The sequence below is a fragment of the Calypte anna genome, chromosome Z, assembly GCF_003957555.1.
Source record: "Calypte anna isolate BGI_N300 chromosome Z, bCalAnn1_v1.p, whole genome shotgun sequence".
Taxonomy (NCBI): Eukaryota; Metazoa; Chordata; class Aves; order Apodiformes; family Trochilidae; genus Calypte; species Calypte anna.
In genome coordinates, this window is record NC_044274.1 from 51,150,559 (window position 1) to 51,171,155 (window position 20,597).

The 20,597-nt window shown below is 37.7% G+C and overlaps 1 protein-coding gene across 1 annotated transcript in view; it reads right to left on the bottom strand.

Moving 5' to 3' along the window:
* Positions 1-20,597, bottom strand: part of ARSB (arylsulfatase B) — a 67,583-nt gene that overhangs the window by 42,909 nt on the left and 4,077 nt on the right. Inside the window, exons 3-4 of the mRNA XM_030467252.1 lie at positions 18,762-18,952; positions 17,338-17,545 (exon numbers count right to left, since the gene is read on the bottom strand). Coding sequence (XP_030323112.1) covers positions 17,338-17,545; positions 18,762-18,952 — 399 coding nt within the window. The remainder of the gene's footprint in view (positions 1-17,337; positions 17,546-18,761; positions 18,953-20,597) is intronic.

The following is a 20,597-nucleotide window of genomic DNA, read 5'->3' on the forward strand; positions in this document are numbered from 1 at the left end:
TTCATTGTCATAGACACAAGAAAGAATTTAATTTGTTAAATCTGTAATTTGTAAACTGTAAAAGATGCTTTGCAGGAGTTCTTAAAGGAATCAATAAACAAAACTAAACAGAAAGGCCCTTCTGTTTCCCCCACACACTTCTCTGAAGAGTTGCCAGCTCCCAAACATTTTGACTAGGGTAGTATATATATATATACACACATATATATGTGTATGTATATATATACATATATGTATAAAATGCAGTGATGTGGGATGCATGTAACTAGTAAACAATTTAATGACTAAAGCCTCTTTGAAGAGCAGTTTCACAATAAAAAAAGCAAGAAAACAATTATGGGAGCAGTAACTAATGAAACATGTATGGATTCAAGCCTTCAGATGGACTTGCTTTGTTATTGAACTACCCTGGAACTGAAACAGCAGTTTGTTTCATACTATGAAGATAACCACAGCAGCAATAGATACTCACAATTATAGGAAAAGCTTCATTTGGGATTTTATCTCTTTTAACACTAGAAAAACAAAAAAGGCAAAAGTGTTAGGGATGAACCCTGACAAATGTCCCTCACAGATTCATAAGTGTCTCTTGCTAAGGCAAGTCCACTGTGGTTACTGAACTCAGTGGCAATATTAATAGCATTAATAGACTTAAAAAAACTTCAGGTCAGAGCTCACTACTTTTAAAAATTTATTTAAGATTTATCAATGGGATTGAAAGTTACTGCTGTGAGAAGAAATCCAATGGAGACAAGTCCTGTATAAGGCCATTTTTCTAAGAAACTTCATCTACCCCAGCTGTACACACAAAAGTCATTATTGCCTATGGATTGGAAAGAAAAACTTAATTTAAAAACCTATAAAAGGCTTTTGTGTTTAATTTTATGCATGGGGAAAAAAACTCTAACACACTAACTTTTTCCACTATGTGGACAAATAGCCCAAACAACTTCTTTCCTTCTTGACTTATACTACATGAACACACTATCTTAGCAGCTTCTGCTCATGGTCTTGCCTTACATTAATGACCTACAATGGAGTTACTATAGCAGCTTATTTTCTTCTAACAGACTAGACCTTGTCTTAATTATACTATGAAAAAGTAACAAATTATTATTTCTTTTTAAAAACAGAGCATCCTTTTTTTTTTCTTGTGACAACTCAGGGTCCTGCATTCTTCTCATGACCACAGCTGAGCTGCATCTCACAGTGTTGCTGATGTGCCTTGCAACTTGTTCTAGACAAGCTCCTTTGAAAGAGCTTCTTCCCTGAAATTTCTTCAAAGATTCATTCAGGACTCCATTTGGTGCTGTTACTAAGCAGTTTTTAAATTCAAAATTTGTTTTCAGTCTTTGTATTTTCTTACTTCATATAAGGAGCTACTTATAAGTCTCCTTATTAAAAAAAATAATAAAAAATATTTCACCTTTGCTGACTACATTTGTTGTGCAAATTGTGTTAGAGAGTGATCATACCTCATAAAAACATGAAGGGTTTACATAAACTGTCTTTAACTCCTATTTATTACAAACCTTTCATTCTCATAAGATGATAAGCCCAGAGACTTTAAGTTTGTGATATTATTAAACAACAGTGGTTACAATGGCAGAATGTAATCCTAAGTATGGTGTCCTAATATTATCATGGTCCTTTTAACAACTGTTCGTTATTTGTGAAATAGTGATCCAATAATATGAAAAATACTTGCAACAATGTAATTCTGGAAAACACAGTAGTAATTAATTATTTCATAGAAGAAAAATAAAATTAGAAAATTAAAAAGAGCCTCTTTAAGCATACCAATCCAGTAGGCTAAGTATTTCTGTTTTGCATTGTATATCTCACCACACAACAAATTCTGCATAAAAAATTTTGAGCAGTAAGTTACAAAAGACCCAGACTGCCTGATATGACAGAAAGTATTAAAATGCAAAATACTTAACTTTAACAAGGTTAATATATTTAGAGATATAACTTGTCTTGGATATCTAGACTAATTTTTAAAAATAGCCATCCAAAGGTTTAATAGTTCTGCATGTATTTAATTCACATATCTACAGAGCAAGAAATAGTCTTCCAATATCTGAGGGAAGTATTCAATTAGGAATGAGTATTAAAAAAAAAAAAAAAAAAAAATTAAGTGGTTTGTGCCAAGAATGTTTTTGACCATGCAACCCTTTTCATCCTATTCAGAACACAGCACAAAAAAGGCATTTAATACATTTGGAAGGACAAAGAAAGAAGAAAGCTTAATTTTTAGCACCTAAGATCACAATTAGGTATCACAATTCACTAATCATTTATCATGTATTGGTACTTAATACCAGTAACCAATCTGTAGAATCTGTTTTTGGCTGCTGGCTACAAACACCCAGGCTTCCTTTCTTCCTGAAAACAGGTACAAAATACTTGCCAAATACTATTACTGTATGTACAGTACTTTTCAAATTCAGTATTGGTATGCCCCAGATTTTTTTTTTCCCCCACCTGTTCTTAAGCTCCTACTTTTTTCCAATTGATAAATTTCTCTGAAGCTGCAAGAGATGACTCTGAAATTTCTGCTCCTGGGCCCCTGCAGTAAGTTGATCTAGGACACATCTGTCTGGTACGTAAGCCATGCCACGCTCTGTTTGAAAGACTAGCCTAAAGCCACGTGGTATTTTTAAAGTGAGTACAGACTCAAAGAAAACCCCATCTATGATTTATTTTACAGTGCAGATTTGGGCATTTCTATAAGTTACCAAAGTAAAGCATCTTCAAAATAATGAAAAAAAGAAATGTTTAAAGCTCCTGATAGTCCTGAAACTAAAGGCTGCTGATACACAAAGCTATCCGCTGCATGCAATCAGGCATGAAATATGTGAATAAAATGTTTGAAATGGGCAGTATTGTCAACAATAATTCCTGGGACTCATTCCAGTTCCTTGGTTCTGATTAACAGATTAATTGCTTTGTGAAGATGTGAGCGGAAATAAGGTGGTTTCTCTTTGCTAAAAGGAAGAATAGGGTCCCTGATATATGCTTCCTCTTTCCATTTAAAATAAATGTTGTCCATGTAACTCAGAAGAATATTTAGTTTCCAAGTGCATCCCCCCACCCTGTTCTCCCCACCAAACAGAAGAGGTATATCCATATGCTCAATAAAAGGAGGACTGGACAGGGCTGACAAATGACTGCTAGTTTGCTGGGAAGCACTGAATTTCAAGCACTAGAAGTGCAGACACTGTGCAAGAGCTGGCAACATCCAGGTGTTTTTACACTGTAAAAGCATTCGGAAGTTTATTTTGAATACATCTGAGTTTCTTCCTCTGCTTTTGGAAGCAGTGTGACTCTCAGAACAGACCTAGCACTGTTATACAAACAACATTATGGATCTAATTAGGAGACATATTTATAGCAGCCTTTGGATGAAAAAAAGCAGGAAGTCAGGCCAGTGTTACTAGGCTGACAGACACCTGGTATAAGCAGAGATCACACAAAACCAATGCATCCATACTTCCAGATGAATGGAAAATACCTGACTTCAGGCCTGCTGGTTTTGTACTTCAGGCTACACCATAAGGTTAGAGAAGAGGATCTAGTTCCAGTCGTGAAGACAGCACCAGTGGAAAACCAGTTTTACATTTCTTGCTGGTCAGGCATGTGTTCAAGAAAAGATACCCCTGACTCCAGACACAGCAGAAGCTTGCAGGTGTGGGGCTTGCAGGTAAGGCTGACAGCCTTCGGGGATCATTATTTCACTTTTTTCCAGTTTTGTTTTCAGAGAGGAAGGGAATAAATGACTACTTAAACCTAAAACTTTTTTTATTTCCTTTAAAAAGAAAAAAAAAAAAACAAAAAGGAAAAAACCAAACTAAAACAAAAAAATTGGGGTTATGAAGCTGCCAAAAACTAGAATTACATGAAAACAGCAGAGACAAATGATTTAATACACAGGCATAGAATCCTCAAGGTTGTGCCCAGAACCTACATTTTCTATCCTAATATCCTGTACCCCCCTCTTCCTTAGTGTTTACTTGAAGAAGTGCTGTTCCATTTGCCTTCTGACACTTTTCTGGCACACAATAAACAGAAATCTGGAGCCAATTTAAGCTGTTTAGCACATCAGGATACAGCTGGGAAAGGTTTTAGGAGAAAGGCTGGAGAGAAAGAAGGAGGGCTGTGCACAGCCCAGCAGAACCCGCGGACTGGAAGGTGGTTCAGGTGAGCACCTTTCAACAACTCCACCTGCAGGCACAGAAAGCTGCCCCATGAAGAAACTTGCCAGCCAGCCCAGAAACAGCAGAAACCTCTATGCTGAGAATTGACAAGTCCTCTCTTAACAGCAGGTGTGGGAGGCCCACAGCTCATTGCCAGGAACATTGCAGCTGATCCTTGCTCACCCAGCAGTCGCCCAACTCGTCACGTGCGTCTGTGACTTTCATATTTCATCAGCTATGTGCCAGGTGTCCTCTTCTTAATATTAACTGTAGGAACATGCATTTGCTTCACAGAGTGCAAGCTATAACTTGATTCCGGCAATTGGACAGATTTACATCTGTTTTTCGAATCATTTTTGTTTTCAGAGAAGTGACTCAAGTTTTTAATCACTAGGGGCCCCTAGCAAGACCCAGAATATATTTGCTCAATTCACTAACAGAAAGAAACACACATCTGCTAGCATATAGACATAAAAATGAAACAAAATTCCTTAGTTACAACTAACCACACTGGAAGTGTGAAGAAAGGACAGCACACACCTTTGTAAGAAGGATCTGTCCCTAAGCCAACTCTCACACCAGGTGCATAAACCACAAAACACGAAATTCCATCCAACAATTTTCTAAACCAAATGCATCAATAAGAGAGTAAAGAAAATAAGGTCATTTACAGCACTAATCTTAAACCTCAGGTGAGCCAAAAAAGGTTAATTTCTTGCAATTATTTTGTGTCCTGTAGGTTGTGTCATCCTCCTAATGATGACAATGAAATGACATAGCTACTTTTATTCAGCATGCATGGACAAGGTGGAAAAGTCATCAGTCTTCTACCAGTATATTCAGCATTGTCTATTCCCCTCCCAACAACAACCTCAGCTTTTGCTGAATGCAGCCAAGATTACAGAGGAGGAGAGAGATTATTTGATAAAGCAATGCTGTCACACAGAAACACAGATAATGAAGAGAAATGCAACTTTACATAAGTAATTTTCTTGCCTTTTCCAGGCAGCATTTTTATTCAAATGCCATTAATCTGTTTTTCAGCAATGGATTACGTTTTCCGGGGGGGAGGGGGCAAAGGGGGGGGAAACGACAGAAAGCGTTGAATGAGCATTTCAGGGTAATTTGTGCTTGCTATTTATTTCTTTAACATTTTTGCCAGGTGACAAGTAACAATGGATGAACAACATGCTGCTGAATACAAAAAGAAGGATGTTAAAATGGACAAAGCTGAACCTATTTTTGCTACAAAAAGGAGACAAGTCCCTAGTGCGCTTAATATTCTCTTCCTCTTTAATTTTGTCACATAAGTACTGCATTCAATAAGTGACAAGCAGGAACACTTAAAGTAAAATTTTTTAATTTAATACTGATGATTTTACTCTCCAACTTTGTGTTTTATTTTTTCCCAGTTACATGCCCAAACATGCCCTCTTCTAATTGCTCACGTGTTTGAACCTCTCCAACATGCCTGCAAGACACCATGGTAGTTCAGTAAGGTCACAAGCAATTTCCTCTTTGCAAGATCCAACCTTTCTCCAACATCATAATCCTTGAACTTTCTGCCACTTTTGATTGTATTTCCTGAATCCTGAAGTTGTGAAATCTCTCCTCTTGGCAACTGTCTTGCTTTACAGATCACATTCAGTCTTCAAATATACTCATGTAACTCTCAGCAGCTTCAAAAGGGAGCTTTTGATACACACAATGGGAACAATTGTAGACTGGAAAGGAATAGGGAAATTGCATATTTCACTTTTGTTGACCATCTTTCTTTTTGTGGTTTTGTGCCCAATGGTCATTCCTTACAAAGTTTATCCTGGAAACTCTGCCCTTTACAGGTGACCTGGCTTCCTGTTCCAATCCTGATACTGGAAAAGAAGCAGAAAAATCTATAGTGGACTAACAGGTTCCTCTGCTCAAAGACACCATTTCACTATAAACACAGCTTTAGCTCTAGGTCGCCAAGTGTTTCCTTGTACACCCATACCACAGAAATAAATTAATCCTTTCATTTTAAGAAGACATCTTGCCTTCTTTTCCCTGCAAATTCCTTATCTAAATATCCTTATCTAAAGTCATAAAGTGCATCCACTTTCTAGTTCAACCTGTGCTTACAAAAGGAGTCCGTCCACTATTGCTTGCCACCCCTGATGCCACCAGCAGTCAGAATTTATAATCTCTTTAATATTATTAACTAAATCACCCTTCCACAGCCTGCTCAGTCTAATCTGGCATTAGCAAAGATATCTGCTGTTTCAGTCAAACAAGTAAGGTCACTGTAAGTAAGGGTGAGACAAGGGGAGAGTGGCACTGTGTGTGATGTGCTCCCCCCGTTTCCACAATTACAGCTGCAGTTTCATCTACCTCATAAGGACTTTTGCCCTCCCAAGTTACCACTACCTGACCCATGCATCCAAGTCCAGAAGTCACATCTTCCCCCTACTCCCATTTTGTTAAAGGAATTACTAATTCTTCAAAAATAACTTCAAATCTCTCTCAGGATTATGGAATAAGTGATGCATTAAATTAGTCAAGGCTTTCAGGCCCGTGTTTTCCCAAAGCCTGACTCCTCACCTGCATTAGGCTGCTGCAAGATGTCCTCTTTTTGCTCTAAAATGATTTAAAGAGGTCAATATTTCCTAAAAAAGGCTGGTACAATCTCCTGTCTGCTTACTCTTAATACAGTTTTGTAAAAAATATCTGGATTAATCAAATTAAACCACTGTAACTACTAAAAATGTCTCAGCTACCCAAGGCCACTTGGAGAGAATCACAAAAAGCCACAGGCAGTCCCTGAATGCAGCTGAGAGATATCAGGGGCAGTCACTTGGGAAGGGAGGCACCTGTGGGCTGAAAAAGCCCCTAACCCTAGTCCCACTCATCACTATCACTGTCTACACAGCTATTCTTCCTCATGAGGCATGCCTTTTTTTTTTTTTTTTTTTTTTTTTTCTGTTCACCAGCAGCAGTTTGTATCTCCTAGTCAATGTGAACCATTTGTGGTCAGTGAAATGTAATTATTAAACAAAGGCTTTGCTTTTTCAATCCATTGAAATCACTGGAATACAACTTGATGGCAGCATGATATGTGATACATTCAAGTAGGCAGATAAGAATTTGTATCATTTACAGCCACAACTGCCACAATGTACAACTTAAATGTGGTAAATTACTGAAGCTAGCTTTTTTTTTTTTTTTTTATTTACTCACATAAGATACAATTCTTATGATCCATTTGTTACAGATGCTTATTTTATTGGAAAATAAAATAAGTGTACAGTGCTGCAGTGAAAACAGAAAGACTGAGACATAACTATTAGAATTGTCATTAAGTTTTGCAAACCAGGTATCAATTCTAATTATTTCATTTTTAATTTGATAAAGTATCTTCTTGAAAGATATCAGAAGCAGTGCTGTGCTCAAATATATACAGTTCCCTGCAGTGGACAGTAATAACCGTTTGCACAGTCTAAACATGTATATTGTATATAATACAAGAAGATAATAATGAAAAACATACACTACAGTTGCTACATGGTTTCTCTTTATACGTAGCTGGCTAAAGCAATTTACTCTAAAATGTAAGGGAAATTACTGCTGAAGATTTCTGCTTCTCCTCAACCAAGTTCAAGCAACTTTGAAATCTTAGCACAGGATTCAGGGTCAGCTCAATTCAACATACACAAAGCTCTGGCTATTTTTTAACTTGAGAAAATACAATTAGAGGTCAAACAGAAGAGCAGACGGAGGCAGCATTCCACAGAGCAGCAGTGCTCAAAGTTCAGATAAAAAGGGGGGTGTTGCTATCTGCTTAAAGAGAAGTGTAAAGACAGATGCTGTCTAGTAAGAGACAAATATTCCAGTCATAGAAGGCACACAAAGGTCTCCAGAGCTGAGAGATCTGCAATGTGCATGAAGACAATTAGTGGCAATGTATAGAGAGAACACAGGAAGGATTGAGACTTTCAGTCAGGAACTGAAAAACACAAACAAGGATCCTTACAAAAGGAGGGGAAATTAGCTTATGTGTTTCAGGGTTAGTAAGAAGAGCTAAAAAACATGCAACAGATAAAGCAGTGAGAGCCTTCCAAGCAGGTTTTGCATCAGACATTCACAAGATCTAATATACTCACCCATGGCCAAATCTTAACATCCACACCTACAGTACAGCTACTTTCAAACTCACTCTGCTCAACTTCACTAGCTCTGAGGATGGATGCTTTCCACCTCTTAACCTTACGATATTTTATAGATTTTTTTCTGTATTTAAGCCTTCCAAAACAGCTTCCAACACTGTCACATATAAACAAACAAACCAAACCAAACAAACAAAAACAAAAAAATGAACAAAACCCCCAAAACAACCAACCAAAAACAAGAGCAAAGAACTTCTTTACTGCATGCACAGGAGACTGGCAAGGCTCGGCCTCTCCAAACTTAAATCCCTTCTAAATCTTGAAGAAACAGATGATCAGCAAAATCTACAGGCAAGAGCACAAAACTGCTATATACTGCTCTACAAAACTTTCCCTCCATTTTTAAAGCCCACCAAGTTTCAACTGATACAATACGTTAGCATAAGGTAACTGTAATTTGGAATTACTAAAATGTATTTATGGATTTTTGTGTTCTTTGGGGTTTTTTAAGTAAAAAAATCTGTAAAATGTGTGGTTTCCCTGGCATTCAGCACATCTATTTTCTCACACTCAGTGAATTCTGCTGATCGTACTCTCCCATGAATTAAGGCAGAGAAAGAAAATCTTAGTCCTTTAGTGCATATTTAAGTGAAATTGTCCTCAAATACAGATCTACTATATTCTATGCATAAGAATAAAATGGAATCATAAAAAGTGTAAGAGAGAAAATTACATGAAAGACAGTTGTGCAGATCTTTTATTTGGAAATTCTCCATTTCCTCTGTAGCATTTAGCCTTCATTTACATATTTATTTGGATCATACTTTAATTCTGGAATAGTCATTAATATATGATAGATTACTAACCAAACCACAGTTTATATTCACATAAATGTATGAACAAAAACAAAAAAAAAACAAAAAACCAAAAAAACCCAACAAAAAAACCCCCAAAAAACAGAGAAGTAAAACACATCCAGAACATCTCAACAGGGATTCAAGTAATCATTTCTACTAACCATTATTTGACTACTTGATACTAATTCTCTAGAATTATAGAATTCTCAGGGTTGGAAGGGATCTTTAAGATCATCTAGTTTCAACCCCCCTGCCATGGGCAGGGACACCTCCCAATAGATTAGGTTGCTCAGGCTGATCAGGTTACCTTGACTAAGGCCATCTTGCAACACCTAGATCTTTTTCCAAATTCTTAATCTAGACCAGATATTGCCATTTCTTTCCCAAGCTAATAAAAGATTGGTTTTCCCTATTTATCTATATTATTATTATTGTTTCTATTCTGTCTCATAGAAGGAAGGGCTGCCCATGACTGGCAAAGTAAGTCTCTTGGAGAAGTAATATTGCTAAATAAATAGGAAAGATTTGTGTGACACAGTTCTGTGTAGTTCCAGACAACATTAATCAGTTACAAATGAAATCTAAAAATTTCTTTCTACTAAACTTCAAACTTCAGACTATTTACATTTGTTTTACTAAACTTAATATAAGTAGTACTGAAATTACAAAACGTAAGTATTTCCACCACTTTTTGTATGATCCCCAGGGGTATGGGACAGATGAAGAATGAAGTCAGGACCTTGTATTTTAGGAAAGGTACATTTCTAGATGTTCAAGGAGTTAGTCCATGAGGCCTCCTAGGAAACTACCCTCAGGAACAAGGAAAAAGAAAAGGGCGGGCAGATCTTTGAGGACGCTTTTCCTGGAGCACAAGAACCCTTAATACCCAGCCAAAAGAAGTCAGAAATGAGTCAAGACCTTCTGATCAAAATAAAGGACAAGAAGGAAATGTACAGGCAGTTGAAGAAGGGACGGGTGCCCTGGGAAGAGTATAAGGATGTTGCCTGGCTGTGTAGATGCACAGCTGGGCAGTCAGAGAAAATGAAACCCATACACACCAGGTACTCATAAGGAATGAGCAAATTCCTTTCCGCTGCTGTATTTTATCATACATTTCATCTGTGCAAAACTACCAGAATGATGAAAGCCTAAAAACAAACTGAAACTCCCAAGGTTTTGCGACTTTTTTCCGCTTTTCTCCTTATACCTGCTGCAGTGGGAGATTTTACAAGTTGCAAACAGCAACAGACAAAACAGACTTTTCATACTGAATCTCACAGCATTTAAAGTGAGCCAACCACTGTGCCACTGTCAGCCAGGCAACACAATTTCCATAACAGAGGATGAATTATAGGGGATGACGGATTGAGGACAGATTTTCAACTACCATTGTCTCTCTGATCCAAAGCAGTATGAACCACTAAACTGGATGTTAGAAGACATTGTTTTCGTACCCCCCTTTGTTTTCCAGTACTGAAGTTTTTATTTTTCTGCTATTTTAATGTTGTATTTTGAAAAGCAAATTTTAAAAAACAAAAGAACAAAAAACCCCAACAAAAACCTGAATGCTAGAGACCATATAAGTTCACCTAATGTGCAACAACTAAACAATAATGGGTGTAACAAGTATAGAAAAATACCACAGAAATAAGATGGCATATCCAATTCATCCATAGTTTAATCCTGTAAACATTGGTTACATTTTATATATCTAGTGTGCCTTTGAAGGGTTGGGGCTTCATGAACAATCATGCTCTTATACTTAATCAGAACCATATGGAGGTCAGTGTAAGTGTCCATCCAACTAAAGCATAACTGGAAAGTACATTAAAGCTAACTGTGAAATTATTTTCTATGTAACTTAGAGTTTAAGAAGCCAATTTAACAATGTTAGTGTTTTATTATTGTTAAAAACATGATGTGTCAATGAAGAGACTCAAATTACCTATTGTATATCTAAAACCCAAATTTCTGAAGTTTGCAACTGAAAATAAACAACTAACATGGAAACAACCTCAGAAAATTATAAACAAAAGACAGCAGATGGTACAAATTCCATATCCTTATACCTTTCCTGCCATTGCCTACTTCTGATGGGGAGATGACAGAAAAGTCAAACCCCAGTAGTTAAGGCTGCATGAAGTGCAGGCATCTCTTTTCCATAATACAATACTGACCTTTATTCTATTCTGTTTCAAATACTATTGAAACTCAGGACACAGTCAAAAGTTCACAGCAATAAAAAGCAAAGAAGGACAACTACAATAGTTTTAAACCCTGTTTTAGCAGACATGATACAAAAACCCCATGCCATTCTGTATTTAAAAATGAAGTAATGGACATAGAAGCAGGAGACAAGTGTAGATGTATAATTCTCATACATAGAAGCTTAGGTGTAACACTAAAATCAGCTGCCAATACCAACAAAAGAAGCAGGCAGTTAGCAGGTTTTTTGTTGTTGTTGTTTGTTTTGGGTTTTTTTGAACTATGGAAGGGAACTAAATAGCATTTACTGTCTATACCCTGAATAGGAGCAAGCACAAGACAGTTTCAATGCACAGCTCTGTAAATTCATCTCATTTATGACCTCTAACATTCTTGCTGGTAGTCTGTGTCACAGAACATGACTTCAGAGCCCTTCCTTTGCATGATTAAACTCGTGGTTGTGACTCATAGCTAAACAGAGAGCACTGTCGATAACAGCAGTAAAGGATCACATTTGGGGAAAATTTCTCCCCTCTGATCTTCACAGTATGAATAATGCTTATTCTGTATGTGTTCCAAGTGTGGAACTCCCACTGAAGTTTCATTAACAAAAAACAAAAAAATCCCAACCAACCAACTAAACAAATAAAAGGACAACAACCAAAAACCAGTACAGAATACACAACAGATATCTACACTGTGGATAGCAGATGTGCAGCATGAATTAAAAAATAATTTTGCCCTTAATTTGAACTCAAGTTCTTCCCTGTTCTGAGATACTGCATCTGAAAGACCATTTATTGCTCCATTTTTCAATCACTCTACAAATGTGACAAACACAGGGAGACTCCCCCTGATGGTTAGCATAAAATAATACACTTCCAATGAACGAGACAAAAATCACTTGGTTAAAATCAATTGATGACAAAATATCTGTTGTGTACTTCTCTAACCCTATATACTCTCATTGGAAAGAGTAACATTGATGGTACAATATAAACAGTGGAAAAGCCACTCAAAAAAGTGTCTCCAGAGTGCTGATGATTTATGGTATTTTCTCTGTGCTTAACAAAGATTTATGTGTGTGTGATGGAAGAACTCCTAAAAGCCTTTCCATTAGAGAGACAATAGAAAGAGAAACCACACCTTCTCCTATAAAATTCTGCGAATGTAATTCTTGTTGTGCTTTAAATACACCCACAGGGCTTTTATTTTCCATCACGGGAACATAATATCTCTCCTGCATCAAAGCACCATGAGCTGAGCAACTTTACTGAGCTTTTACTGAGTTGGGCACAGATAAATCAACCTCTACAGATTTTCTGTAACTCACCAGAAATGTAGCTTTATTCTCTGACTTCTCAAGTGGAAAAAACAAAAAAAGGCAAAATTTATCTCATGGGAAAAAACGCATTTTGCTGTACACACTATTATAGTAATTAAAAACCTAGCCCTACAAAAGCTGAGTGCACAATGTACTTTTTCATCCCATTGAATATATATGTTTTTGTTCTTTCCTTCCAGTACAGCTTTCATGACAGGAGCAATCCTAGAACAGACAGTTTCAGACAACTGCTTTAACTGTAATTTCAGCAGTAATTAAACAGGTCTCAGTAGTTACAGACCCTGCTACGTCAGGCCTACTCTAACACTCACCATCACTAAACAAAAGAGAAACACAGGGAAATTTTAAAGTAGAAGCAATGGGGATAACCTGACAAACTGTTCATATGTGTGAAGCAAGCAAGTTAAATAAGACACATTTGAGAAAACTTTGGACCTGTGTCAGATATAGAGAACTGACTGACCACTGATTTGGATGTAAAAGATTCTGACTCAAACAGTAGTGGCTTCTTAAACTCTATTATGGAGAACAGCCTCTTGAGAGCTGTGGGAAATTATTAAATGTTCATAACACATACAATGAGTTGTTTTCAGCATTCAGCTCGGAGAAAAAAATTTCTAGCATCAATATTAGCAATCTTAAGTCAAAGCTTTATGCAAAAATGGCCAGCTTAAGATTCTGGGCAAAGTTCAGTTCTGAGTTTCATTTCACAGAATGACAGAGTTATCAGAGTTGGAAGACACCTGTAGAGATCATCTAGTACAACATTCTCCCTAAACCAGGATCACCCAGAGGTCAAGCATGATTTCCCTTGGATGAATCCATGCTGACTTCCCCCAATGACATTCTTTGCTTTCCCATGTTTTGTGACACTGTCCAGAAGAAATTTTTCCAACACCTTACCAGAGACAGAGGTGAGACTAACCAGCCTGTAGTTCCCTGGGTGCTTCTTCTTACCCTTTTTGAAGACTGGAGTACCATTTGCCCTCCTCCAGTCCTCAGGCACCTCTCCTGCTCTCCATGACCTCCCAAAGATGATGGAGAATGGTCTAGCAATAATATCAGCCAGCTCTCTCAGAACTCATGGATGCATCCCACCAGGCCCCATGGATTTACGGACAGCCAGTTTGGCCTAGTGGTCTCTAGTTTGGTCCTCCTCTACCAAAGAGAATCCTTCCTCTCTCCAGACCTTACCTCTTACCTCCATGGTCTGGGATTCAAGAGCTTAGACTTTAAGACTTTTGCAGTAAACACTACAGCAAAGATGACCTTCAATAATTCTGCCTTCTCTGTGTCTTCGGCTACTATGGCACCCATCTCATTCATCAGAGACCCTACTTTTCCCCTGTTCTTCCTTTTTTATTGATGTCCTGAAAGAAGCCTTTCTTGTTGTCTTTCTACTCCTCACTAGATTGAGTTCCAGGTGGTGCCTCAGCCTTCCTCATTGTATTCCTGTATTCTCCGAGTACATTCCTATATTCCTCCCAAGTGCCCAGTCTTGTTTTCCACATTCTGTACTTTTCCTTCTTCCCTTTATTTTTTTCTAGGAGAACCTTACTCATCCACATAGGTCTCCTATCTCCTCTGCTTGATTCCTTCCTCATAGGGATGCATTGGTCTTAAGCTCAGAGCAAGTAGTGTTTGAATGGGCACCCATACAATTCACATTTACAAGTGATCTTCAGTTTAAGCATGGGCTTTGCTCAAACCAGGAACAAAAATTTGAGATTCCATTCATACTAGAATTTTAAACACAAAGTGAAAAAAAGAAGGATGTGTGTCCATCACAAGGTCACCTTCTGCTCAGGAACCCAAGTTTGGAGTGCTAGGTTTTTCATAGAAAAAGCAGGGTGGATGGGGAGGTGCTAATGCTAGAAGGAAGAGAAGATAAACAAGCATTTCCTACAAAACATTCTGGGTTTTCGCAGGATTTTAAAATGCAAGGTGGAGGGGAGAAGAAACCCCAATATACTGACTATCAACATCTTCTCAGTTCCCATTTTGAAATTAGCTTCCATCACAAGAAAACATTTCTGTCTTTGATAATATATTCTTATAAAAGTCTAGATGTCTCAGTACTACTATCTGCATCATATGGCATTGAAGGCATTATTTGATTTCAAAAAAATTTATTCTTACCACCCATATTTTAATGTGGGAAAAGCCTAAAAAAAGAACCAAAAAAACGAACAAACACACAAGAAAACCCCAAACAAACAAAAAAAAACAAAGAAAAAAAGCTATCACTGGAGCACAAAACACCAATCACGTACACTTTTCACTGTTCATCATCGACATGCCACACCTCTGACCAATGCAAGCACAGTGATGCACGACAGCTTTTGCCTGTATAATTACAAGGCTAAATAATAAAGAAATAGAAAAGAAATACTCGGTAATGGACTCAGATGGTGTGGTCAAAGGTGCCTGCAGCAAAGTCTGCTCTGCTTACTTCCTGTTAGGAAGCAGCAGATGCCCAGGCAAATTCCTTGCTGGCAATGCACTGAACCTCTCAGAATATTTCAGAACTTTACAGAATCACAGACAAGACCAATTAGAGGAGGTCTTCAGATCTGTAACAGAGAAGGTGTACTAACAAAATCCAGCAACCCAACCTTTAAAATTAGCACCTCAACTAGCACCTCTAACACCACAGCCAGAGAATAACTGATCTAACCAATCTGTCCTTCAGTTGGCTTGGACAATCTGAAAAAAAAAAAAAAAAAAAAAAAAAAAGTCTCTCTGAGCTCCCTTACCAACAAAAGAGAGTAAGCTCATTCAGGAACAAAGACATCAGGGAGAAGATAGATCGGCCCCCAAGGAACCAGTGAAAGTCAGATCTCTGGTTTCTCCCAGTGTAAGAGCTGGAAGTAAGCAACGACAAGACAACGACAACTACGACAACGACAAACAAAAAAGCCAACATTTTATTAGACAAAAGCTACAATATGCAGCCTGGGATAAGTGGGGAAAAAAAGTCAAAAGAAGTGTAATATGAAAATTTTGGGGACAATAATCTAGAGATGTGAGCAAGAGACTGTATAAACATTGGTATGTATGTCCAAAATAATATGTGCTCTTACTAATCATAATTCAAAAATTATAAAAAACCCCAACTTTTCTTGAGTGAAAACAGTCATCACTGCCACATGCTCTGTTATGGAAAAGATTTATGTGGTTCCTCTTGGCAACGTAAACCAAAACTGAAGAGAAAAGTTCCACACAGTTTGCTGTTCAAAGCCCTCTTATGGCAACTACAAGACACTTCAGTGCTAATCCACGTTTAAGAATTAACAGGAAAATTCGAAGGAGTGATCAGGAGTTCTGCTCCGTAATTATTTAGTACACTAAAAAGCTGAAAGTTAAATAAAGCAAAAATTAGTAGATTTAATACAGAATTGAAATTAGAGGTCAGATTCCCTTGCTCTAAATTTGGCAAGTTTCCAACAAAATTACTTGTAATATTTTGCAGAAACCATAAACACTTACTTTCATTTCTAAATACGAAAACATCGTAAAAAGAAACAGGGATAGAAGAGTTATTGAGCACTGTTAGAGACAAAACCTGGACACAAATATAACACAAAGCAAACAGGTTTGGACTCATAATGAAATTCCAAGATTCCAAGTTCTATAGGAAGCAGCTGCTAAGCTCAAAACATAACACTGCATTTTGATGAGAACTTTTTTAAAAATTTATTTATTACTTTTTGGTAATGGTGGTGTTTTTTTAGGGTTTTTAAAAAAGTGTTCATAGTAAATTCATTTGCCCTTTCTACAGCCCTAAAATGTAACGTTTGGCCCAATTAGCAACCATTGACACTGAAAGGCTATTCCCCACTCCCAACAAACAACAATATTTTCCTGAAACTTGGCCAGGCAGCTGTAATTCCAAAAGGTTCTGTTTCATCCCTAATTTGGAAACAATGGAGACCACTTTGTAATGTATTATTTGCATTATCCTAATAAACTAGAAAATAGACCATGTACATACAGAAACTTAGCTTGCAATTTAGCAGCCTAGGCTGTATCATCATGTATTAAGCTTTATTATAAAAAAAATGTTTGCTTCATGGCTGCAAGGTGCCAGTGAAGTATTCCAAGGAAGAAAAAAAACATTACATGAAAGTAAGAAAATAGTTTTGGCTTCAAATTGCTTGCTGTTTGGCTGTTTGTGCTTCATGCAACACATGGCAATTTGTAAACAGCTACCTCTAAGTCAGGACAAATTAATTTGGCAGATCACTCTCAGTAAGGATTACATTCCAACAAATACTCAGTAACTGCAGGGGCAAGTAAGGTGCCTCCAAGTTGACCACACTCTTCAATTTTCACAATGCTATCTTTACTCCAATAGAAGCACCCTCCATTTGCACAGATTTTTCTTCAGAATTTTTTTCATTATACTTGAGAAAGCCATAAGAGGATGGAGAGGAACTACTCCTTCTGTTATGAAATCCTGTTTTGCTTTCATCACTCTTCTGTACTTAAAAAATAGACGGAGGAAGGACAGAGGGGGCAGACATCTCTTCAGTCAGCTTCCTAAATACTATACAAAAATTCTTAGTGAAAGAATACTTAAATGAACTTACCAGTAGAGAAAACAAGAACCGTGTTGTCCCAAAGACCGTATCTTTTCAGTGCATCAGTAAGATTTCCAACAGCCTCATCCATAAGAGTCACCATCCCTGCATAATGGCGCCTCTTTGCATCTGCAATGGAGGAATATGGTTTCATGTATTCTTCAGGGACCTCAAGAGGTTCATGGACAGACTGAAAAGCCAGGTAGAGAAACAGAGGCTGCGGTGGAAGGGACAGAATAGAAATTAGTCGTATATAAAGCACTAAATACAAAACCTACTACAGCAAAAGCAGCCCTGATTCATCAAGAGCACTGTGATTCACTATGGTTGGAAATGACCTTCAAGATCATCAAGTCCAACTATCAGTCCTACACCAGTGAAACCAGGAAATCATCTCCTGAAACGCAACGTCTACCCATTTTTTTAATATCCCCAGGGATGGTGACTCCACCACCTCCCTGGGCAGACTGTTCCAATGCTTTACCACTCTTTCAGTGAAGAAATTTTTCTTAATATCCAATATAGAATCATAGAATCATAGAATAGGCTGGGTTGGAAGGGACCTCAGAGATCATCGAGTCCAACCCTTGATCAACTACCGCCACAGTCACTAGACCATGGCACTGAGTGCCATATCGAGTCGCTTTTTAAATGTCTCCAGGGACGAAGAGTCCACCACCTCCCCAGGCAGCCCGTTCCAATGTCTGATCACCCTTTCTGTGAAAAAATTCTTTCTAATATGCAATCTGAACTTCCCCCAGCACAATTTAAGACCATGCCCTCTTGTCTTTTTGAGAGTTGCCTGGGAAAAGAGACCAACCCCTGCCTGGCTCCATCCTCCTTTCAGGTAGTTGTAGAGAGCAATGAGGTCTCCCCTGAGCCTCCTCTTCCTCAGGCTGAACAGCCCCAGCTCCCTCAGCCTCAAATATGAACTACCCCTGACACAGCTTGGACTGATTTCCTCTTGTCCTGTCACTAGGGAGAAGAGGGCAATATCTGCTTCACTACAGCCTCCTTTCAGGAGCTTTTTATTTCTGCTTCCATCTTCTAACCTCTAAACATAAACTAATAAAACTTTGCAAAGGACTTCTGAGAAGCTGTGGAAAAACACCAGGTGTACCTTTTAGTCATAACACAGCTGTTAACAGCTTCTTTCCATGAAACTTCTCCCACTAACCAATCCATTCTCTTTTAAGAAGAGAAAAATACATACTGAATCACTTCCGTAAAGAAATGAGGAAGGGCAGGAGCCCAGGACTGTGCAACCAAAGCTAATTCTCATAGCAGATAAGGTAATTTTTACGAGCACTACTTCTCACATTTAGCTCTATGCATCCAACATCTCAAGTGTAGGTCTCTCTATTAACATTTCATTAATGTTTTTTACAATATTCGTTAGTATCAAAGTTATCAAAAAGAAATGCTCACTATACCTTCTCAGTTTTATGATTGGCTATAAGATCCACAGCTCTTTCTGTGAATAAGTTAGTAGAATACATGTTTTTAAAACCAGTTGCAACTTCTTCTCCATCTCGAAAGTCCAGAGCACAGCGTGTTGTGTTCTTTGCTTTGATGAGGACACAGTGGTCATGAGAGTAATAATCCTCACTCCCCAGAAGATAGCCTAGAACAGAAAAACAAGTCAAATAAGCAGGCCACCCATAATGTCATATAAACAGATACATCAGGTAGAAAAATAGACAAATAAATGTCAAAATTTTAGTGGTTTTGAGCCACACTCATCCAACATTTTACCATCTGTAGCGACAAACTGTGACAGCTCAACACTATTACAGCTACTATAGTAGCCTCTTACTTTATAGACTTCCTTTTGCTAATGCAAGTAGTGATTTCAAAACACACAAAACCTTCTGAAAGCATTTCAATGACTTTATATTCATAAGCTGATGTCTAACACAGTAACACATTAAACTAATGCACTGATAACAAAGGAAGTGACCTATCCATCTACTACTCTGATTTTTATCTTCACATAAGAATTCTATCTCTATTGGAAAGTTTGGAGATTTTTTTTATTTATTAATAAACATCAAAGTAGAAAACACTTTTGTCACCAGTAAAGCAACTTCTGATCCACTGCTGACACCAGCTGGTAGAAAAAAAAAAAGACAGTTACCTAAAGATTCTCAAATTATGCAAAAATTCAAGAGGTAAAAATTTGCTCCTACAAAGCACTATATTGTTAAGCACTGAGTGGTTTTGCTTCTTATTGACCAGAAATAAACTTCTTTAAAAGTTTCTGAGTCTCAGTAACTGTACTTTGGAAATTAGACTTCAGATTTATCTGTCAATATACTGAAAAAACCAAACCAAAAAAACCCCCAAAACACACAAATCTAAAAAAATACATTCTGAAGTTCTGGAAAACTAAAGCAAAATTTGGAATAAAATCCAAAACAAATGAACTTCATTTGAATTTTTATTCAGCAGCCTCAAGTACAGCCACCTGTGCAAAAAAACATGTACAGAAAGAATTAAGTTCTGTTCTAAAAACAATATAAACTTCTAATGCCACTTTAGGAGGAAAAAAACAGGTTTCATTCAAAGCATAAGGAGAGATTTTAGGGGCAGACTGCCTACATCAATGTACTCAGAGCCTCAAGTCTCACTTTTTCATTTTGAGTGCCCAGTGAGGAAGGCTGCCAAAGATGTGAATGTCCCTTAAGTGCAATCAACACCTACTGGAATTACATAATTACATATTAAGTTGCTATGTTCTCTGAAAAATAATGTTGCACTGTGCCCTCAACAATCATGACCAGAGCCAGCCTGTGTGAATGCCCCTGCATTAAGAGCCTACTTGGTCCTAGGACATGAGGAGTGCTGGCCTATCTACAACATCTGTGCCATTAAAAACATACCAAGGTCCTGCAAAGGGATGAGACGAGGCATCTGTGTTTAAGCAATGAGCTGTTACATTACAGTCCATCTATATTAGCTTAATTCAGTTGAGAAACAACAGCCCCGAGCTTCCTGAAGAGTCACAAAAGAGAAGCAATATAAGAGAACACCTAAAGTTTGGATTGCCACTCTCTGTAATGGTAATGTAGCACAGCCAGGCTCTTCTAGAGTACTGTGTTCAATTCTAACTACAAGAGAGACATTAAGCTGCTGGAGAGAGTTCAGAGAAGGGCAATCAAGCTGGGGAAGGATGTAGAGAAAAAAGTCCTGTGAGGGGAGGCTGAGGGAATTGGGTATTCTAATTTAGAGAAGAGGAGGCTGAGGGAGACCCTATTGCTCCCTAAAAC